This window comes from Xiphias gladius, chromosome 17, assembly GCF_016859285.1.
Source record: "Xiphias gladius isolate SHS-SW01 ecotype Sanya breed wild chromosome 17, ASM1685928v1, whole genome shotgun sequence".
Lineage (NCBI taxonomy): Eukaryota > Metazoa > Chordata > Actinopteri > Istiophoriformes > Xiphiidae > Xiphias > Xiphias gladius.
In genome coordinates, this window is record NC_053416.1 from 13967008 (window position 1) to 13987789 (window position 20782).

Below are 20782 nucleotides of genomic sequence, written 5' to 3' on the forward strand. Positions count from 1 at the left end.
AACACAAGAGGAAGGTTAAATCATTTTATGTGAACGTGGTACAATAGGCCTAAAAAAAACAAATCAAACTTATTAAACACAGTTAATAATTTCAACAAGTACAATAAAAGCTATCTAAAGCCAACCCCCCTTCCAAACAATACAAAACATAACATCAACATTAAAAATAATTCATAAAATTTACTTTCACGGGGAAAAAAGTAGTTTTTACTGCAAAAAATAAATGAGAACAAGTGGCCATGTGTGTATGCACCTTCACATGATCATCTTTCTTTTTTCAGGTTTTTCAAAACGATTCACTGGTGCAGTCAGCGTTAATTTACTAAACATAGACAACAGGTTACAAGCAAAAGTGTATACATGCAACTGGGAAACGAATACTAAAAATATACAAAATGAGTATGCACCTGTGGAAATTCTTTTGGCCAAATTGTCTTGTTGACAAACTAATGCTCATGAACAAATCAGCTTACAGACTGATTCTAACATCGTATATAAAGAATGCAGCATCTGTGCAGACTTGTGCTGGTTGCTGGTGCATGAAAATACGAGCAGAGTGAGAGCTCCGTCCCACGATATCCATCAATGTCCATCCATAGAGTGAGTCGTTGTGTTTTGGAGTGACAAGACAATTCCAATCAAAGGGAAGAAGAAAGAAAGGAAAATAATATAACTTTAAAGCCTGTTAGTGGTTTTAATGTTGAGGATGATCGGTGTACGTCTCAAAAAGTAGCAATGACATCCCTACACCAGTGGGAGGCAGCAAAGCATTCAACCGTCTGTCAGAAAGAAGAAGGGGAAGAAGAGGAGGAGTAAGAAGAAGCTGAAGAAGAAGCAGAAGAGGCAGCAGAAGAGGCAGCAACAGATCTGCCCATCAGCTGCGCATGCGTATTGAGACGCCGTTCGTTGTGAGTAGAAATCATGGACGTCGAGATGCAGTCGGAGGATTTTCCTTACTTACCTTCCGGGCCGGAGGAGGGTATGGCCCCTTTATTTACCATTTTAATCTTTGCTGTAAAAGCAGACTGTGTCGGTCACAGTCGAGACGAGTCTGGCGTAAAATGACATCGTTTCCGTTACCTTCCTGCAAGCTAACGTTAGCCGGCAGTGCAGGTTGAGCGGAGCGGGTTTGCTAAACTATGCTAAGCTAGCTAAGCTAAGCTAGCTGTAGCCGTTTCGGCTCCAAGGTCGATGAGAGCATGTCTGCATCCGATTCAGCTTCAGAGAGATTGCTAATCATTCCGTCTGCCTGTGGCCCAGCGGAGATTGAGGGCGGCATCTTTAGGTCTGGCTCATCAACCGTGCATGTTTTAGGTCATCTGTGGGTTGCGCTATAATCCTGGTTTTGCGCATGTACCTAGCGTAAATTATTACTTCTGAATGGACACCATTGGACCCTAAACTAAAAATTTAATTATTAAAAGCAAATGTGTCTAATATCTCACACTTCTTATGTTTGTTGTACAAACAGTGGTGCTGCCACCTTTGTTTTAGTGGACCACCGTTTCTGCTTTCGTCCATTTATGTAACTTCTATAGCGTACTGCTGATGTGATAGGGACAAAAAATGCCCAAACCAATTGTACAACAAGAAGAAATACAGTCTCAGCAGCTAATAAATGGTCTGTAGCCTGATATATGATAGAGTAGATACTTTCTTCAATTCTGGTTAATCCCAATATTAAGATGTTTTCCTTCTTTGATTTTAATGCTACATAACAGCTACAGGCATGGCCAGAAGTGTTTTGTTGTTTTTGTTGTATTATTATGCTGTTTGGTATCATTGTGTGTTCCACACTAAACATGGGCAAGAAAAAGAAAAGAGGAGAGTCGTCTGAGGAGACGAGTAAGAAAATAACTGCATAGCATGGTCAAAGTAAGGAATAAAATACCATTTCCAAACAGCTTGATGTGCCTGTGACCACAGTTACTACTATTATCAAGAAGATTAAAGTCCATCAGACTGTAGCCAACCTCCCTGGACCTGGTCGCAAGAGGAAAATTGACCCCCGATTGAACAGGATAGTGCGAAAGGTGGAAAAAGAACCAAGGAAAACTGATCACTAAGATCAAGCTACAACGGTGTCTGGTTGCACCATGCGTTGCTTTCTGAATGAAATTGGGTTCCATGAAAGAAGACCCAGGAAGACCCCACTTCTAAAAGACAAACATAAAGTGGCCAAAATGCTAAAAATGCATGTTGAAAAGCTGCAGTAATTCTGGGAGAATGTCTTTTGGTCAGATGAAACAAAATTGGAGCTTTTTTGTAATTCACATCACCTCTGTGTTCACAGAAGAAGAAAAAAATGAAGCTTTCAAAGAAAAGAACACCATCCCCACGGTGAAACATTGAGGAGGTTCATTTATGTCATGGAGTTGCTTTGTTGCATCTGTGCCTTGAAACTGTGCAGTTCACAAGGAAATCGGAAGATTATCAAGGCATTCTGGAGTGAAACCTACTGTCCAGTGTCAGAGAGCTGTCTCAGTTGCAGGTCATGGCTCCTCCAACAGGATAATGACCCAAAGCATTCATCTAAAAGCGGCCAAGAATGGATGAGAAGAAAACACTGGACCAAGTGGCCTGCTGTAATGTCCTGATCTTAATCCAACTGAACATCTATGGAAAGAGCTGAATCTATCAGTTGGGAGAAGGAACCCATCAAACTTGAGAGAGCAGGAGGAATTTTACTGAAGAAGAATTGGCCAAACTACAAGTTGAGAAGTATAGAAATCTTAGTAAGAGCAACAGAAAGCACTTCACTGCAGTGTTTGCCTCAGAAGGACGTGCTACAAAATATTAGGCTTAACATCCCAATATTTCTGTCCTTAAAATAATATGGTACATCAAAAATCAAAAGCAACATGTCTGCTCTATTAAATATGGAATAGAGAATAGTGGATGCCAGTTATTCTGTTTAGGTCCTGTCATTTTTGAATAAATCTGTGTGGAACGTTTATGTAATGGGTACCTATGTCTGAATGACAAAAATTCTTAAAACTTATAAATTCAACTTAAAACCTTTTAAAAGGGTAGATGTGTGAATGAAATGGTGCTCATACAAACCAGCTAAGCAAATAAGACATCATGACATGTATTGCTCCTGCACTGTACTATCTAACCACATTTAATCTCCTGACTTAATACCTGGTTTAATCATATCTTTATAGTATAACACCAGTTATTCTCTGAGTTGACCAATTAAAGTGCATTCATTTTCCAGAATGTGTGAGCCAAGAGTAATGACTCAGACTCACAGTTGGCCTTAAACATGCTTCTATGTCTGAGTGTGTTGCTCACAGATGTCTGCATAGGCATTAACATGTGTGCAAGGTTGGCGTCTCACATTTACCAGGCAGGAATTGAAGTTCGACACTTGATAAATTAAAGGGTTATCATGTGTTGTTGTGGTGAATTATTGCTTGAACGTGCCATGGATAGTTTTTTTACTTAATGTATAATTACAATATCCCAAAAGATCTAACCTGATTTGTAATCTCATGCTTTTCTCTCCCCCCTGCAGTAAATAAGATGATAAAGGAGCATGGCGACCTGTTTTCCGACTCCCAGTGTAAAGTCTGCAGTGCTGTCCTGATTTCTGAGTCTCAGAAGTTGACTCATTATCAGGTCAGTAAGCCCACAGTCTGCTGCTGATTTTTTTTTTTTTTCTGAGGGTGCTACTATGATCAGCGATATAGGCGGAAATCTGCATAATTATTAGCTATAATGTATAATTATTGAATGCACTTAACATCATATTAAAGGCTTTATTATTGCTATAAGAGTATATCCATATTAAGCTCTTTCTGTAGGTAGTATTTATGAGTCTTCTTCAAATCACTATTTTAATTCAAGTATAACAAAAATATGTAAAAAGGAACAACTACAGGGTATCTGCAGATCTTGAAGGTATTCAATATTAAATTTCTTACTTAAATTTCATATACAAAGGTCTTAAATATTTTTTTTCTTGCCTGTCATTTGCAGAAAAGTTACTTAAAAAATGTTTTTTAATGTGATTTTTAAGCAAACACTGGCTTGAAAATCCCCAGTGCTATCGTTTCAGACATCTGACTTTATATAAAATTCATTTTTAATTATTAAATCCACCCACCCATTTATCCATCCATTTTTCTGCTACTTATCCAGGTTAATTATTAATTAATAATATTATTAGGAATTATTCTTAATATACAGCAGGGAAGGAGTGACAGAAATGTGACATAAATGTCAGTGAATTATTGCACTTGAGGCCTCATCACCCTTACTGGTTTTAATTATTTTTCACCCTTTGGTTTGTATGAATTTGAAACGGGTATTAAATTTCATTCTATGTGATATTAAAAGACTTAAAAACTTAAATTTTACTTGGTGAACCATGCAGAAACCTTGAACTAAATCATGAGTTTGGCTGTATTAAATCACATTATAGGTGATCAAAGAGAGCAGAAGGGGACAGAATAGAAATTTAACAGGCTGAGAGTAAGCAGACTTGCAGCCTCACTGCTCACCAGATGTTGGCTGTGATCCACATGTCTGTTGTTTGCTGACTTAAAAGAGGATGACAAAGAAGAAATGTATCTCCTCTTCTGTTCAGGCATTTCAGTTTGGATGAAGATCTTTACAAAGACCTCCTGGAAACTGTAGTCTTGACTAAACATCATCTTCTAAAGTAAACAGTTCTAAAAACAAGTTAGCTTAGCATGGACATTAAACAGTTAATGTGATATTTTTGTTAAACCCCTTGAATTAAAGCAGAAAGTCTATACTTCAATCACAGCTCGATGGCTTCGTTTCACATCCATTGTGGTGGTGTACAGATGCAAAATTTTGAAAATTGTGTAACTGTCTGAATACTTATGGATCTAACTGTACTAGTATATTAGTAGTAGGTAGATAACATAAACTATTTATATGTTGCTGAAATGGTCAGGTTGAATTTATGTTCAAAAAATTGATTCATCATTTTACCAGAAGTGCTGTTACATGAAACTGTGCGGCCATAATTGAGATGAGTTTTCTTGTTCCGGACAGAATACAGACATTAGTCCACTTGACAGAGTCGTTCAAAAGCAACACACCAGCCGTTAAAATGCAAAAGCTGATTCTTGAAAACGTGTTTAATTCAGTGGATTGTGGTGTTGATGTTCGTTGTCCACTTTGTGATAAACATTTGTGCTTCTTTCAGAGCAAGAAACATGCCAACAAAGTGCGGCGTTATCTTTCCAACCAAAATGAGGAGCCAGCACTCAAAAAGTTAAAATCATCATCATCTGACAGTGTGAGTAAAAGAGCGCTCTGTTTTAACAGTTAATGTAAGCTAAACCCAAACAGCACAAATCAACCAAACCGTTATGAAGAAAAGTTACAGTTGAATGCAAAAGTGTGGGCATACTTTGGCAAATTACATATTTTGTTGATTTTTGACACATTACACATTAAAAGTTAGTGCATTAACATTTAAAGAAAGGCTGTTACTTTTTATTTCATAAACTTAAAAAACAGGAAAAAAATAAAACTAATTGTGGCCTGTGCAAACGTTTGGGTAAGCTACTATGTCCATACTTGGTGAGTTTGCTGCAGGGGTTGTATTAACTTCTTTTGACTTCCGATATCAACAACATATGTAATCTCCTAAACCACTGCATACAGTTGTAGTTTGTGTGATACTGATCTGATGCTCATGCTGAGTCAACATTCATTTGCCAAGCATGAATCGAAAACAACAGTACTTTGAAGAATATTTTTGATCCTAAGCAAACTGAACAGTTGGATCTCCCAGGGTGTCTCGAACACCTCTGCTTGGAAGGTTGTGCATTTAAAATCCAACCCTGAATGCTGCTGCTGCTTTTTGCACGACATTCGTTTGCACACACAGGATCTCCTTCCATAACTGCCTGCTACAAAGCCCACTCACCAGCCTGCAGTTGAGTTTGTGCCAGTGATGGCTGTCATGTTTGTTTTTAAAAAAAATCAAGGTTAAACAAATTAACCATTAATGATTGATTCAAAGACAACCTACATGATCTATCCTAAAACACATTGTGGCTGTGGTCACATGGGATTTCACTTCCCCCGTTAATTTCTATGAGGAAGAGGCCGAGATGTAATCGCTGCCGTGTTTGCTTCACGCACAGTCCAATCAGACTGATGGCACATGAAATCGGAAATAATAGAACCAGTAGAGAAGATGTCAGCTGTTTTCCCAAATGCAAACTAAGTGTTCTGCATCCTCACGTTCTTTGGAGTTTAGATGCCTTGAGTCAAACCCTAGGAGTGTTTGAATGTTGTGTAGTCTGTATTGCCAAAAGACTGTTGTTACAGCACATACTTAACGCCCCTGTAACATCTCTAATATTAGTGAAAACCCAGTTATAGGTTATTAGTTTCAGGAATTTAGAAACACCGAGAACAGATGTACAGTGATAACATAAAGTTTAGGCTTCTTTTTTTTAACAGGATAAATGATGTCAATCATTTTGTAGCCCTAAGTGATTTATGTTCCTGTGTGCGTCTTTGTTAGCAGGACTGTAACAACGGAGATACTGACCGGTCAAAGGCGTGTCATGTATGTAACATGAACTTCTCCTCTCCTGTGGTGGCCGAGTCTCACTACCAGGGCAAAGTTCATGCCAAGAACCTGAGGCTGAAGGCGGCCGGTCCCCAGACCCCAGGTATATAGGATTGTATTCACAACCACCAGCTTTTTACCTTCCATTATTGTTATCTAATTTTGTGTGTTGTTATCTTAACCTGATGTTTTGCAAAGCAACATTTCTATAATTGTTCTTATTGTATCTCCTCTTCAGCAGTAGCTTCCCAAACAGCACCAACAGCTCAGCCGAAGAAGAAACCTGCAGATGATTCGAGTGGTGTGTCGGCAACGGGCAACGACAACAACGACCCGGATCGTTTCTGCTCCATCTGCCAGGCCTCCTTCAACAACCCGCTCATGGCTCAGCAGCACTATGTGGGCAAGAAGCATAGAAAACAGACGACCAAGCTCAAACTGATGGAGACATATGGCCCCTCCACAGCACCCGGTCAGAGCACAGAATCGGGAAATCATGTAGCTGTATTAGAACTGTCATTAGATCACTCTTTTATTAAAGAAGTCATCACTCCTGTGAAGATAATTAATTATGCAATAATTCTCAATTCTTTTTTTTTACTATGTGGATTGATTTAGTTTTACAGACTTAAAGAGAACTAACTGCTCTCCTTTTTTGTGTCTACAGCTTCTACACTAAAGGGTTACCCATGTACCCTCTGCAACATTGAACTAAACTCAGTGGAGCAGTACCAGTCTCATATCAGTGGTGCCAAACATAAGAACCAGTAAATATACACATCTATTTTTTTTTTTTTTTTTTTCTCTAAATAAGAAAAAAAAAAAAGATTTTGCTAACCTGATAATTACACTGAATTGCTATGTTGTTTCACTTCATTATTCAGCCTGACATTGTGTTCACATTAGTTTATTTCTGTATGGGATGGGGGTGGTTTTGTTTTGAACTCAAAATCAGTAGCTAGGTGAGGTGTAGACCACACCAACTTCATTTTCAGTCAACATGGAAGCGTTGGTCACTAGGAGCAGTCGGTGACAAGTGAAAAACTGTTGATTTTAGTTATTTCTGTGGGTCCATTTACAACAACCTATGCAGTTCAATCAGGACAGGGATTGACTTCTCATTGAGGAAATATTGATTATGTAACCACATGGCGCAATAACACGAACAGCACAGAAGGAGGGTTGCTGCTTGCCTGAACTGAGTGCAGCTGACAAAGTGTTTGATAAAACACTATCAATTTAAACTTGTGTAATATTGTCATTTGCCTGTTAGCCACGCTAGCTCTAGTAGTTTACATTTACAACCCTGCCCACACTATTTTCATGTCCCACCTGCCTCTGGCCTCCACTGGCTCACTACCCTGTTTTGAAGGGTAGTTCAAAGTATGATTAAGTGACAGCCCTACTGGAGAATGCATATAGTGAATGTGCCAAAGATGGCTGACACAGCCACCTATAAAAATGATATTCATGTCTTTGCCATTTGGAGACATTGCTGCCAGCTATCAGATGTCATCTGATACCCATCTCTTACCCATGTTTTAGTGTTGCTTCCTTTAGTCTGTAACACTTGCCAGAGTTCTCTGTTTGTCCATTTGATCTCATTTGGAAAAATTAAAAAATAAAGTCCCTAGAAATGTCCCTAGAAAAACAAAGTGTCTTACATGTCTTTTTTTTCTTTTTTCTTTTCTTTTCTTTTTTTTTTTCTTTGTTTGAAGAATGAAGAAATCAGGCCTGAGCACCACAGAGAACCAACAACCTGCAGAGCAATCGTACGGGAGCGACAGCCAGGACACCAGCGGAGACAACCAGTACACTGCCGCAGATGACCAGTATGCCCCCGCGGACGAACAGTACACAGCTGGAGATGACCAATGCACAGCTGGAGATGACCAATGCACAGCTGGAGATGACCAGTACACAGTCGGAGATGACCAGTACACAGTCGGGGATGACCAGTGCACAGTCGGAGATGACCAGTGCACAGCCGGAGAAGACCAGTGCACAGCCGGAGATGACCAGTATACTCCTGAGGACAGGGAGTACTCGGAGGAGTACCAGTATACTTGAGGCTTGACTGGGAGGGACTGCAGAGGTTTCAGTCAAGACTTGGAATGACAAACAACAACCAGCCCCTTTAACACATTAACAAACCATCAACCTTGGACCTTCAGCTCCTGTTAGTCTCTTGTCAGTAGGTTTTCCCCTGGAGCAGAGTCATCTAAACCACAGGTTTGAATCCTCGAACACTCCACATTATTTTTATTATTTTAACATTTTGGGTTCCAGTGAGTGAAAGTTTTGTTTTTTGTTCTTTTTTTTTATTTTTATTTTGTTTTCTCCTCTAATGGAAAAAAAAAAAATATGTGTGGTGAAATGATAGTAAGCAGTTATACCTGTCTTTGAGGATTCTACTTCTTACATATTTGTGTACTGACTGAAAACCATTCTTCATACTGATGTACATTAGGGCTGGGTATCATCTGAAATCCTTACTTTGTGAAATATATAAATATATATATTTTTTCATTTAACAAAGAAACCAAAGTCCTCAAATGCTACAAGTTGTCTGTACACAAGCAGCTGTACAACAGTCAGGCCTCAACAAAATGCTGTTTACAATAGGCAAAAATTCTGATTTTCAATTAATAAATATCTGATCAGAGAACAAGTTAATTAGACGACAAATCGGACCAGACATTTAATGCCAACTTTCAGTACCTCAGTGCTACTGTCGGGCACATTTCAGCTGGTTCCAAAAAAGCACTGAGGTTTGAAACCCAGCCTTAGTGTACGTACATCAGAATAACAAGATAAAGTCTAAATCCTGTCATTAAACTTTATTTAAAGTTTGGTTTAATGCATCAGTCAGATACTGTAAGGTAATTTAATTGTTAAGCCTCTACTAACATCTCATCAGTACTAACATCTAGTAGCAGAGCCATATGTAACCAATGACGATTCAAACCTGCTTTCCAGTTCGAATCTCTTGTTCCTCAGTTCATCTGAATATAGTTGGTCTGTATCTCCAGTGAATGTATTTGAAACATGTCCTCACCCGTATTTCTCTGCTGTCTCCATGTTTTGATTATTTCTAAATCTAGTGTTGAGGATGCAGACATTGAGAAGAAAAAAAGAAGTGAAGGCAAACTTTGGCAGAGCCAGATCAGTCACTGTAGCCAGTTTTAATATTATCATTACTGTCAATACAGATGGGAAAAAAAACAGTCTACGGCTTTTTGTCTAGATAAATCTGTTATTAGTTGAATTTTATGAGACGTTGCTTTTCCTTCTTTTTATTTTTATTTAAAGCTGAAATATCTCGGAATAAGCTGTTTGTTGTTGTTTTTCCTTGAAATGATTGCTTGTTCTGTCTAAGTCACTTAGTCCCAGATGGTGAATTTATTAGATTTTCTTTAAATGTGGTAATCTGGACGAAGCTGATACTTCTGTTCAGGTGGCCCAGAATTCCTCTCAGTTTAACACTTTTTTTATTTGCTTATTCTTAAGTACAGCAATTTTTCACTGTAAAAAGACGAACTAAAGTGTGGTAAAACTCAAAGGATTTACTAAATACCTTTTCTAATTGGTTAAGTGTTTTGTTTTCCTGCTCACTGTAAGACATTATTTGATTTCCATATTGAGCGTGCTTAACAAAGGAGTAAAAATATTTTAATAAAGGACACTAAAAATAACATTGTGACAATGGAAATCTTAATCAGACACTCATCATTAATTGACGAAAGATACAGATGTTGAAAACAGTTACAGGCTACAGCTCGCAAAACCTGTGAGAGCCAAATTACATCTTCCACTTCAAAATGTACCAGAATATTCCAAACCCCAAACCTTCAGTCATTGTCAACAATAAGTGTTTTGTAGAGGTTGATGTCATTTTTATAAAAAATATTTCTTTTAATTTTTCAAGAGTGTGGACAGTTTTAATTACAAAATGGAGATGAAGGATTGTGATGAAAAATATTAATACTATCCTTACATTTCAAACGCAGTGGATCTATAACGTCTGTGGGTTCATGATGCTATTAAGCTTTTTTGTACTATTGAGTTATATTCTTGGTTTACGGAAAGGTGAAAGATTTTTAAATACTTTCTCTTTGAGCTGTCCGAAATGGGACTTTATAAACTCTAGAGGAGACTGATAGATGCTTTCTGAGCTCTGTAATTACTCTCAGTAGCAGACATTACAATATTTACCGCAGAGATTATCAGTGATGTCAAATTAGAAAGTGATGTCAGTATTAGAATAAGCAAAGCATTTTTGTCCCCATAAAAGATGATTGGTTGTATATTTTAGTATTGAATGTCTTCAATTTTGTGGTTAACGATAAAAATAATTTTTTTGGATGTGATTTATAAAAAAGAGGGCTCATACATACATTGTGTATAAAAGACAAAACGGCCTTTTTGTTTTCATCCTCGTTCTTTGTGTGGTAGGTGTTTTGTGATCAAGATTTACTTTCGACATAAGTTGAAATACATAAGTTATGTATACTTGAGGGAAAAATGCCGTGAAGATGTGCATCAAGTAAAGCAATGTTTTAAGAGCATTTTGTTCAATTGTTTTTCCTTTAACACAAGATATTGGGATGGACCCTGGCTTGCTGTTTCAAGAGTGTAATCATGTTTTCCAGTGTGAAAAAAGGGATCTCCTCAGTAGAGCAGATTTATTGATTGATAGTAGCATATTGCAGATATATTCATTGATAGTGATTATATATATATTTTATATATCTTATCTCAACTGATAAGCAAAAAGAAATTAGTGTGCAGAAATACCAGCAATATGTCTGCGGTAGTTTAGAAAATGATGCCTTATATAGTTTGTCCCCTTCTGAACATGTTTATTTAAAAAATGTATAATGGCAGATATATTATGATTTTTATTATTATTATTATTATTATGATGCTTCATGATCCGGGTTTCCAAGCCTAAGATCACCATTCTCATTGACAGTCGTCTCTTCAAGTAAAGTAAACCATCACTACAATCTGGAGCAGGGGAAAGCGCGTCGCTTGGAGTGATGAATCAGGGTTTTTCTATGACAACAGCACCTGCCTGAATTCACTGTCCGAACTGTAAAGTAACTACGGCTGTTTTAGACAAAAGTGTGGGCAAGACCCTCTCCCACTTCAACATGACAACACCGCCGTACACAAAGTCAGGTCCATAAAGAAATTCCAGTTTGGTGTAGAACTGCACAGAGCAATGACCTTTAACCCCATTGATGGAAGTGTGAATCAGGTCTAATGACCAGACATCACTGGGTGATCCCACTAATGCCCTTGTGGCTGAATGGTAAACAAATCCCTGCAGCCAGGTTCCAAAATCATGTTGAAATCCTTCCCAGAATTCTGTTGTAGCAGCAGTTCAATGCCCATAATTTTGGAATGAGATGTTCAACAATCACATAAGTGAAATGTTGTCCTAAGTGTCTCAAATTATTTGCTTAGGAGACAAGAAAGACGAGGGGGAAACTGACATCAAAGTCGAACCACAGACCAAAGTGAAATCAAGCACTAAACAGACAAAACATTCAAACCTAACAAAGTTTGAGCTCTGGCCACAAAACGAACATTTGCCAAACTTTCAAACCTCAGCTTGAGAGAAAAATGACCTAAATGAGCCTAAAACAGCCCTGTGAGCTCCATGCAGGCTGATATAATTTAGTCCACATGGTGGTGCACTTACTCTTTGCCAGTGCTGGATCAGCACAGGGGTTTCTTGTCCCAGCTCATGTCAAAGGCTTGTCCAGGGTTGAGGCGCAAGTGGCGTCTTCCTCATACGACCTGTCAGTGAGCCCAGCACACAGACAAACCCATCAATTTTCATTTTCCATTCATTATTGTATCTCTGTCTACAGAATGGTGTTACCAAAAGTTCATTTTCGTCACCTGCACTTTCCAGAGATCAACTGTCAGTCAAACAACTTGTGGGTGGGATGTTGACCTCTTCTTACTCTGATTTTTTTGCTGACGCATTTTGAATGTTTTTCTTGGTGGCACTCTTTTGTTTGTCTGAAGCCTACGCAGGTGAGTCAATCAGGCTGAGCCATTGCTTTCCTCCCCTGTACCTGAATCCTGAAGGTACCTGCAGAATGAAAAACCTTCTAGGTGTCCAGTACGGAGATTTCAAGGCTTGCAGTGAGGTACGCTTGAGGCCAAGATTGCCTGGACTGACAGATGTCAGTTAATCCTATTTAGCCACGGCGGTTGCCACTTGATCACCCAACCCCAGATCCACCCTCTGTGTAAAAGTTTTGATTTTCTAGATGTACCTAATCACATTAGGTTCAACTCACTTGTACCCTGTGTCAAAATGGCAGCAAACCTCGTAAGAAACCAGACCCCAAGCTTCAAATTGTCTCTTCAGAAACAGTGATGTCTTAGAGCCCCTAAAAGTTTAGTCTCAAATCTTAACTGTTTCTCTATAATATTAGTGATCATAACTACATAAGTAACAAAGTTCAAATTTGAAAAAAAAAAGGGGGGAAACATCCTTGCGTATTTTTTTACGAAGAAAAGCGAGCAAGACAAACCTCCAACTTCAGTCAGATTTGGATTTAAATGTTGCTAAATCCTGTTTGGTGCAAAAAAACAACAACAACAAAAAAGCCCAAAAACACGACATTGCCTTTTTAAATGCAACGATGGCTGAAGCTCTCAGCTGCTTTAATCAGAAGCTGACTGTGTTTTCAGGACTATTAAAGCCTCTATATATTATTATAGTATTGGAGACCCGATAGGCCTTTAAACAGTGTTTTTCTGAAGTCCGTGGATCTGAGGATCAGCTAATACAAAGATGAATGCATATAAAACACATGTGGACCCCCCGAGATCCTTACATCTTCCAGGTTACATCCGAAGTTTTTGTTGCTTTGGGATACATTTTGAACACACTCTTGGAAGCACAATGAATACTTTATTGTGTAACGTGCCGAAAGTAGTTTGTCTGACTCAAAGACAGCCTGTTCCCTCTTTATCTTTCTCCTGGCCCCGAAGCAGAGGTCAGTGAGCCCAGTTTCGTATAAATAAAAGTTGTGTTACTTTCCTTAACTAAATCTGAGGGGAAAAGCAGTTTTCAGATTTGAAATCCTTTTATTTTTTTTTGTAAAATGTTTGTAATATGACTTGTTTTTGCAGCCGTATAAATGTAAAAAATATCTCCGAAAGGAATTAAAGTCTACATTTCACAATGGGGGATCAGACTACATATCAAACCAGGACTAGCATCAGGGATGACAACCAAACATTTTTGAAAAACATTGTACGTGCAGAGAGTATACAGGACTTTTGCTTATGGAACCTACAGGGTTAAAATAACTTTTACTTTGCAACTCTATCACCTTTATTGTGTGTATTGCATTATATGGTAATGTATGTTGCGAAAGCACCTTGTAACTCTGGTTTTGAAAAGGTGTTATAGAAATAAAGTTTATTATTATTATCAATTCCAGCGTCATGCTCAAAAAGACGTTCACAGTTTAGCAGTGCAGCTGTGTGTATATCCAGTGTGTACAGTTGTATGGTGCACACAGGATGACATCAGGATAGTCTGTAAGAGCAGCCAGACAAGACAATTTGTCTTGGTCCCCTGCAGGTTGAATGGGCTTTGCCGTTATTGTAATTCAATTAAAAGAGGAATGTCAGTATTAAAATGCGCCCAGTCTGGTTTTTATACAGCAAGAGTATCATCTTACAGTATCCACTGACGGATGAGCCTGAATAAATTGTCTTTTATTGTCAGTTAAATTTTCCTACTAGCCTTGAAAAATGCTTTGGCTGCCACAGTGTGTTTTTGAGAAACTGTTGTGAAACTCCAGGATCTCTATATTTCTTATTGTCTGTATGTAAACCTACAGCTGGGTTGCAATGATATGTATTATAAATACAGAAGATCCATTGTATCCAGATGTTCGATTCTGCTTTCCTCGTCCTTAGAGGAAAACAGACGCGTTGGGTCAACAATTCAGTTGGTAAACGCATCAGTGTGCTTCAAATGAAGTGTGTGTTGCATCGTCAAACAGTCTGAAACCCTGTCCACCTACTCCTTTTTGAAACCAAGAATCCAGCAAGCTCGTCCACTTCATGCGATGACTGGCCAGGTGTGCAGGAGTGTGAAAATAAGCAGTCTGTGCACTTCTGTCTCAACTTCTCTCCTTTTTCATTCCTCACACAACTATTTCCGTCACTTTTCCTGTGTACAGCCTAGTGTAACATCATGAATGCTTTTGAGGAGAGACCGTCCAGACAGATGCGCGATTTTTCTCCTTTTGTCCAATACTGGAAGGATTTACACACCACTTTCAAGTGTGGACATTCAGAAAAGGTATAAACACTTGAGACATTTTTCACATGTTAATACCTTCTCAGGTATGAACTGCAGTACTGCCCTGCAGTGCTGTGAGTGCAGGGTCTGTGATATGACCGTACTGGTTTTGCCCGCCCTTAAAATTGTCCATTAGTTTGCACAGTTTCCTGAATAGTTGGGCTACTTTTTATTTTATTGGATGGGTTTTTGTACCATTTAGTGGTTTTCCACAGCGAAAACTTCGACAGACTACATTCCAATGGGTCGGCCCTTCCTCTCCTCTTGTTAAAACAAAGACCGATTTATAGTCGTGTGTTTAGGTCTTACAGCTTACCTGCGGGGCCTACGCATGAAGCTGCTCCATAGCTGCGTTGGCCTCTTCAAAAATGTAACTATGTGTAAGAGGATTAATAGAAGGTTAACATATTGTACCTCACCAGAAGACACATTTGTTATTTACTTTTGGTCCTGTTCCACTTGCTGTTCGTGTCACTTGCTGGTGACACGATGGAAGCATTTGACTCAAAAGAATCTGGGGGAAATGAGAGTAAGTCATTACCACACAATATACTGTGCATAGCAATAAATATAGCAAAAGTGACATAGACTCCCTTTTACATTAATTTGCCGCTGAACACTTTCCAAAGCAAATCTTAAGTTTTTAAGATGCTCAGATGGCAGCCCCAAGTCAATCTCCAAAAACTGAGTTGTCGATGCACAGTATCACCTAGTTGTTGATTCAGTCAAAAACGGTCTCAGCTTTTAGTGGTACACAACTACAGTACAGTGGACAGTAAAGCAATGTCCCTTTGAAGCCAGATAATTTCTCCTAAAACATCCAGTTAAGAGCAACTTCTAAGACATTTCATGGCTAGGGCATTGGGTCATGATGAGGAAACACATGACAGTACATAGCTTTTCTTAACTTTGGTGTCTTGTTCCATTTTACTACACTGTGTAGCCCATGTGCTCAAAGGATCAAAGGGATCAATCCCACGGTTTAATGGAATCTGATCTTTGCTTCGTCTGTCTGCAGAAAAAGGGTTTTTGATTCACCTCTGAAATCCGAAAAGACGTCACAGTGTGTGACTCTGCTTAATTAATTACACAGAACAAGGCCCTCAGGAAGGAACTTTATAAACCTTCAAATGCCTGGTGTCACCGAAGACATTTGAAACACGTTTCATTTTTTTGAAATGGTTAAGTCTGAAAATTAATGAGTGAGACACCAGGGAGCTGCTCAGTATGTCAGGTAATACTGTGGAATTTTTTTAGGAAGCAGCACAGTGCAGTTTTCTTCCTCACAGAGACATAATTTGGTTTAAGTACATTACCTAATTTCCTCCAACAGATCATTAAACTTTCATTTAATTATCCAGTTTTAGCCTTGTATATCCTATTACATCAAACCTGTGCAATCATGTTTCACATCCAGCTCCTAAATTTAGATTAGAGTCATTTGTAAACATTACATAATTTGTTGTGCCTGTGCTGAATGTTTTCATTTTTCCCCATCAGGCTTTTGTCTCCGTGACGGGGCTATCAGTGGATGTTTGTTTGCATGATGTGGGGAGGTGTCATGTTGAATATTTTGCATGTAATCTATTGTTTGCATGCTGGGAAGTGAGGAGGGAGCCATGTATGATTACAGTAAACACGTTTGCTCTTGTAATATGCAGGGGATTGTTTTTTTTAAATGGATTTAAATATAAAATATTCCTTAAATTTCAGTTAGTAGGCTGACACAAGGAAAAGAAGACAGAGAAAGCAATCATTGTCTTGATATGGAGGCCTCCGAAGGCCAAGGCATCGCTGTATTTGACCAAGGAAGAAACCAACTACCTCCTCCTCCTCCCCCCTGCCACACCTCTCCTCCTCTCCTTACATGGAGGCACAGGTGGCTGAGCTGCACACTGCAAAAATAAACAATCTGTCCCTAAAACTGACCAAACACTTTGCTGAGAACATTTTTCATGATCCTAGAGTGATGACCCCTTACGAATATCATGGCCGCGCTGTCTTTCCTCATGCACCTTCCTCAGGACGAAAGGCTCTAATAATAAACAAATCTTGAGTATGTTTGAGGTTTTATCCAGCACTGTCAGGAATTGCATGGTAAGGCAAACCTTATATTTTAAATATTAAATTAAACCCTGACAACATCTAATTTGCCACTTTATAAGGTGGCGCTTGTAGTGACAATCCCACAGAGACTTGTCACAGTCAGTTGGATCGGAGGGGATTGCGTTGGAGGAGACCACGAATTCAAAATCAACCAGTTAGTTCTCACCCTTGAAATCTTCTCTCTTGAGAAACCGGAATATAGTTTTTAAAATATTCCTGATAAAACATAAATCTCACCATTGTGTGGTTTGTCCAAGGTGGTTTTCAAGTGTGCAACGGTGTCATTGCTGCTCCTAGTGGCTGATGAAGGAAAGATGCCCCCGCACAACTGCAGTTCTCCTCAACTGTGGGTGCTGTGGGTGGTTTCAGCCTTCTGGCCATACGGGACAGTAAGGAGTCTGTTATGGCGTGGTGCAGCAAAGCGGAAATGTACTTAGACAAGCTTCATAAATATCAGATTTATGCTTTGTTAGGGTTGCAAATTTTGAGCATTTTTCTTCAACGATAGTTGAATCAATAATGAGATTAAAAAAAGGCTTGGTTTTTCTCAGTTTTATTTAAATTTTTAGTGGCACAATCCGAACAAATTAGTTTGTGGGACATTATGGAAGCAAAAATAATTTAAACAAACAGAATAATAAAACAATAAGACAATCACTTGAATATACTGCTCGTGTCCGTCCGTCCTCATTCAACAAATGCCATTTCTTGAGGGGACACCATAGTCCTATTCTGTGTAGTTCATGAAAGCCTGCACCGTCCACCACATTAATAGGCATCATGTCCTCATAAGGTAAAGCCTCTGAGTGATTGTCTCTGCATGCACATCACTAGAGCCTCTCCTAGCTAACACTGACATGATATTTTGTTTGGAGGACAGTGTTCGACTTTCCTCTTGCCCTGGGTGCCAACTTTTCAGGTGGTACAACGCTGACGTTGTGCTTGAGTTGTACTTTAAGATGTTGCAGTATTTACACTGAGAACTGTTCTCTTTTGCTGTGTAATGTTCCCACACTGGACTACGTTTCACCCTCCTCAACTTGCCTCACGATTTCCCATGGACGGCTTCTTCCTATGTTGCGCCAGTAGCTTGCTTGACCTGCAAAGATGAAGTACGCCCTCTTGTGGAATAAAAGTGAATAGATATGTGAGCTCCACAGAAATCATACACAAAATGTACATTCTTGGTTAATCCATTTTAAATCAGTTAAATTCTTAATGGCAAGTAATCAATTAATCATCAATCATTAACATTCCTGTGTTGTCTTGATGTTGATGAGGTGTTTAGCAAATTAGCAGAATAAAACAAGATTCTTGCTTCAAGGCTTTGCAACAAACGCTGTGCCAACAATTATGACTCACTGAAAAATCAGTTTTTCTTTTTATTCTATTGCAGTTCTATTGGTGTAAGAGGCCCCAACACAGACTACTGCTGCAAATTAACAGGCAGTCAAAGTAGGCAGGAAGATCAGGCCCATTTCCCATCAACCATCAGTCAGCAAGCCACTCTGTTACTGACAGGCGGCATGGTAGGAAACACCAACATCTGTCTCCTGTGCTACCTGATGGCTGCAGGTGTGTGTTGGGTGAAGAGATGTTGCGCTGGGTTAGTGTGTGTGTAGTTTTGTCTGTGTTTTGCATTCACAATTTCATCACTTTGTTTCATCAGTCATGTCTGTAGGTGTGGGTGTGTTTGCCTATGCGCTGATGTTTTGTCTCTTGGGTGTGTGTGTGTGTGTGTGTGTGTGTGTGTGTGTGTGTGTGTGTGTGTGTGTGTGTGTGTGTGTGTGTGTGTAGACGAATGTGTGTGTCTAAGAATCAAAGTGTGTTTTTTTTTTAAACAAAATCGTAAATCAACCCAGTGTGGTTTTGCTGTACAAACTATTGTTAGCCAAGATTTAAAGGTGCTACATGTACGTTTTTCCTATTGCTACATAGCCAACGTTAGCATTAACTGCTGTTTACTTTCCGAGAGCTCCAGCCATCGTTGCATTTAAAAAACAAGAGGTTAGAGTACATCCTCTGAGCAGCGCTACTTCTTCATCCTCTCATGTTGGACTGAGGGCAGACCGGATGCTACAGTTACTCACTAATGCAAAGTGGTATTACGAGACGGGATGGTCTGGGGCTAGGTGTTTAGCATGCTAACTTCAGTAGAAGAAAAGAAGTGACAGAAATAGAGGCAAAACAAGCGTAGACGTTGTTTTCCACCGTCGGAGACAGCTCTTGGTGAGTGTAGGAATGAAGTTTGATACTGAACTTGAAACATTTCTTCCAGGCTGGTAAGTAAACTGCTATTAATGCTAACATTGGCTATTTAGCGATGGGTAATCACACATATAGCTCCTTTAAATAATGATGTGCACTTTGAAGTTAGTGCAAAATGAGGCTTACCAATCATGGCTGAGAGGTTTTCACATCCTGCGTGACTTGTAAAGTTGATTGGGCCAGTGGCGTAGCCAGAAATATGATCCTAAAACCATGCTTATGATCCTAAAGAACTATGAGCCGAAGTTGATCATGAGAGAGTCAAACACTCAGTTATGTTTTAAAGTTAATTGTCTTAAAGTTAGCTTATTATTAGGTAGCTTTACAGTACAAGACAACAAGCTGTGGTCTCCAGGGATGCAAATAATGTCTCCAGAGTTCAGTGTCTCTGTGGTGGCTCTTTGCAATGTAAATAGCAATAATTAGTTAAGACTACCTGTCAACATTGATGCCCTTTTGGATGGTGTTTTTATCCTTTTTTATGGTGGAAAACTACTTTGTGTCTTGTTCTGGTCAGTATGATAGCTGTTTTCAGAAGATGATTCATACTTTGGAAACTGTCTTTAAGACAAGACTCAATAACCTCAGTTAGTTAACTTTATTGTTTGGATGAGAAACATCTTGCTTAGCCTTATGAGTCACTGAATGTGTAGTATGAAATGACCTCAGTTTGACAGTTTAGTACATTCACCAGCATGTGCTCGTTTACAGGGCTACCACTGGGACTGGATCCAGCCTCAGATGCAGTGCCATTGGGGACTTGGATGACAGGCAAGCTGGGTTCGGCGCACTGTGAGCCGAGCTATGGAGAGGCCTTGTCAGTTTGAGGTCTGCATAAGTCTCTGGCTTGCGAATGATTCACATTTTCTTTGTGGTGTAATCTTTTGAAAAAATTATATGAAGTATTTTGTTCCACCGTCAGTATAGAAGGAGTTTATTCACTAATTTTTATTTATTCAAGTCATCACAATCACAGTCTCCTTCTATGCCTTTCTCTTGTGTCCCCATTTCTGAGTCTGTGCCATCTGCTAGCGCACCTTGAGCTAACACACTGTGTTATCAATAATTTTAATTCATTCACCCATTGCTCAGATCAGTGGTACTTGCACAGGCCTACCCAGGCCCGCCAGACTCTGCAGGGGCAGACTTCCAGGCGTAGGAATGACAACAACATAGTGTCTGGAGCGTCTTACAAGTTGTCAAACGAGGGAAAAAAAGCTAAACAATTTGAAAATTTTAGTCTTTCTGTCTGTGTTTTGTGAGGTGTCCACATGCAAAATTAGTGATCTGTTGCTGTAGCTGTGTCGTCAGGGCATCACAGAATGTGACTGATAGAAATGGCACAAAGAGAAAACTAAAATGTATTTATTACTGAAAGAACAGAACAGACACGAGAGAGCAATAAAATAGCTATACATGCTCTAAATAAAATCTAGAATTTCTAAAAGGCTGCAGGTGCAGTAAGTCTGTCTGTTTTCAGGCACAGGCTGATA

General features: G+C 39.1%; 1 protein-coding gene across 4 annotated transcripts; it reads left to right on the forward strand.

The window, feature by feature from the left end:
• Positions 1 to 843: 843 nt before the first annotated feature.
• On the forward strand, positions 844 to 11130 carry znf346 (zinc finger protein 346). Of its 4 annotated transcripts, none has more exons than XM_040151240.1 (7): positions 844 to 979; positions 3521 to 3624; positions 5186 to 5278; positions 6521 to 6671; positions 6807 to 7040; positions 7236 to 7335; positions 8287 to 11130. In XM_040151240.1, the coding sequence occupies exons 1-7, from the start codon at positions 922 to 924 to the stop codon at positions 8636 to 8638; spliced, it is 1092 nt and encodes a 363-aa protein (XP_040007174.1). In that variant the 5' UTR covers positions 844 to 921; the 3' UTR covers positions 8639 to 11130. The 4 variants fall into 4 exon arrangements, with proteins under 4 accessions (XP_040007174.1, XP_040007177.1, XP_040007176.1 ...); XM_040151243.1 differs by having other exon boundaries at positions 6810 to 7040; XM_040151242.1 differs by having other exon boundaries at positions 6524 to 6671.
• The last annotated feature ends 9652 nt before the right edge of the window (positions 11131 to 20782 follow it).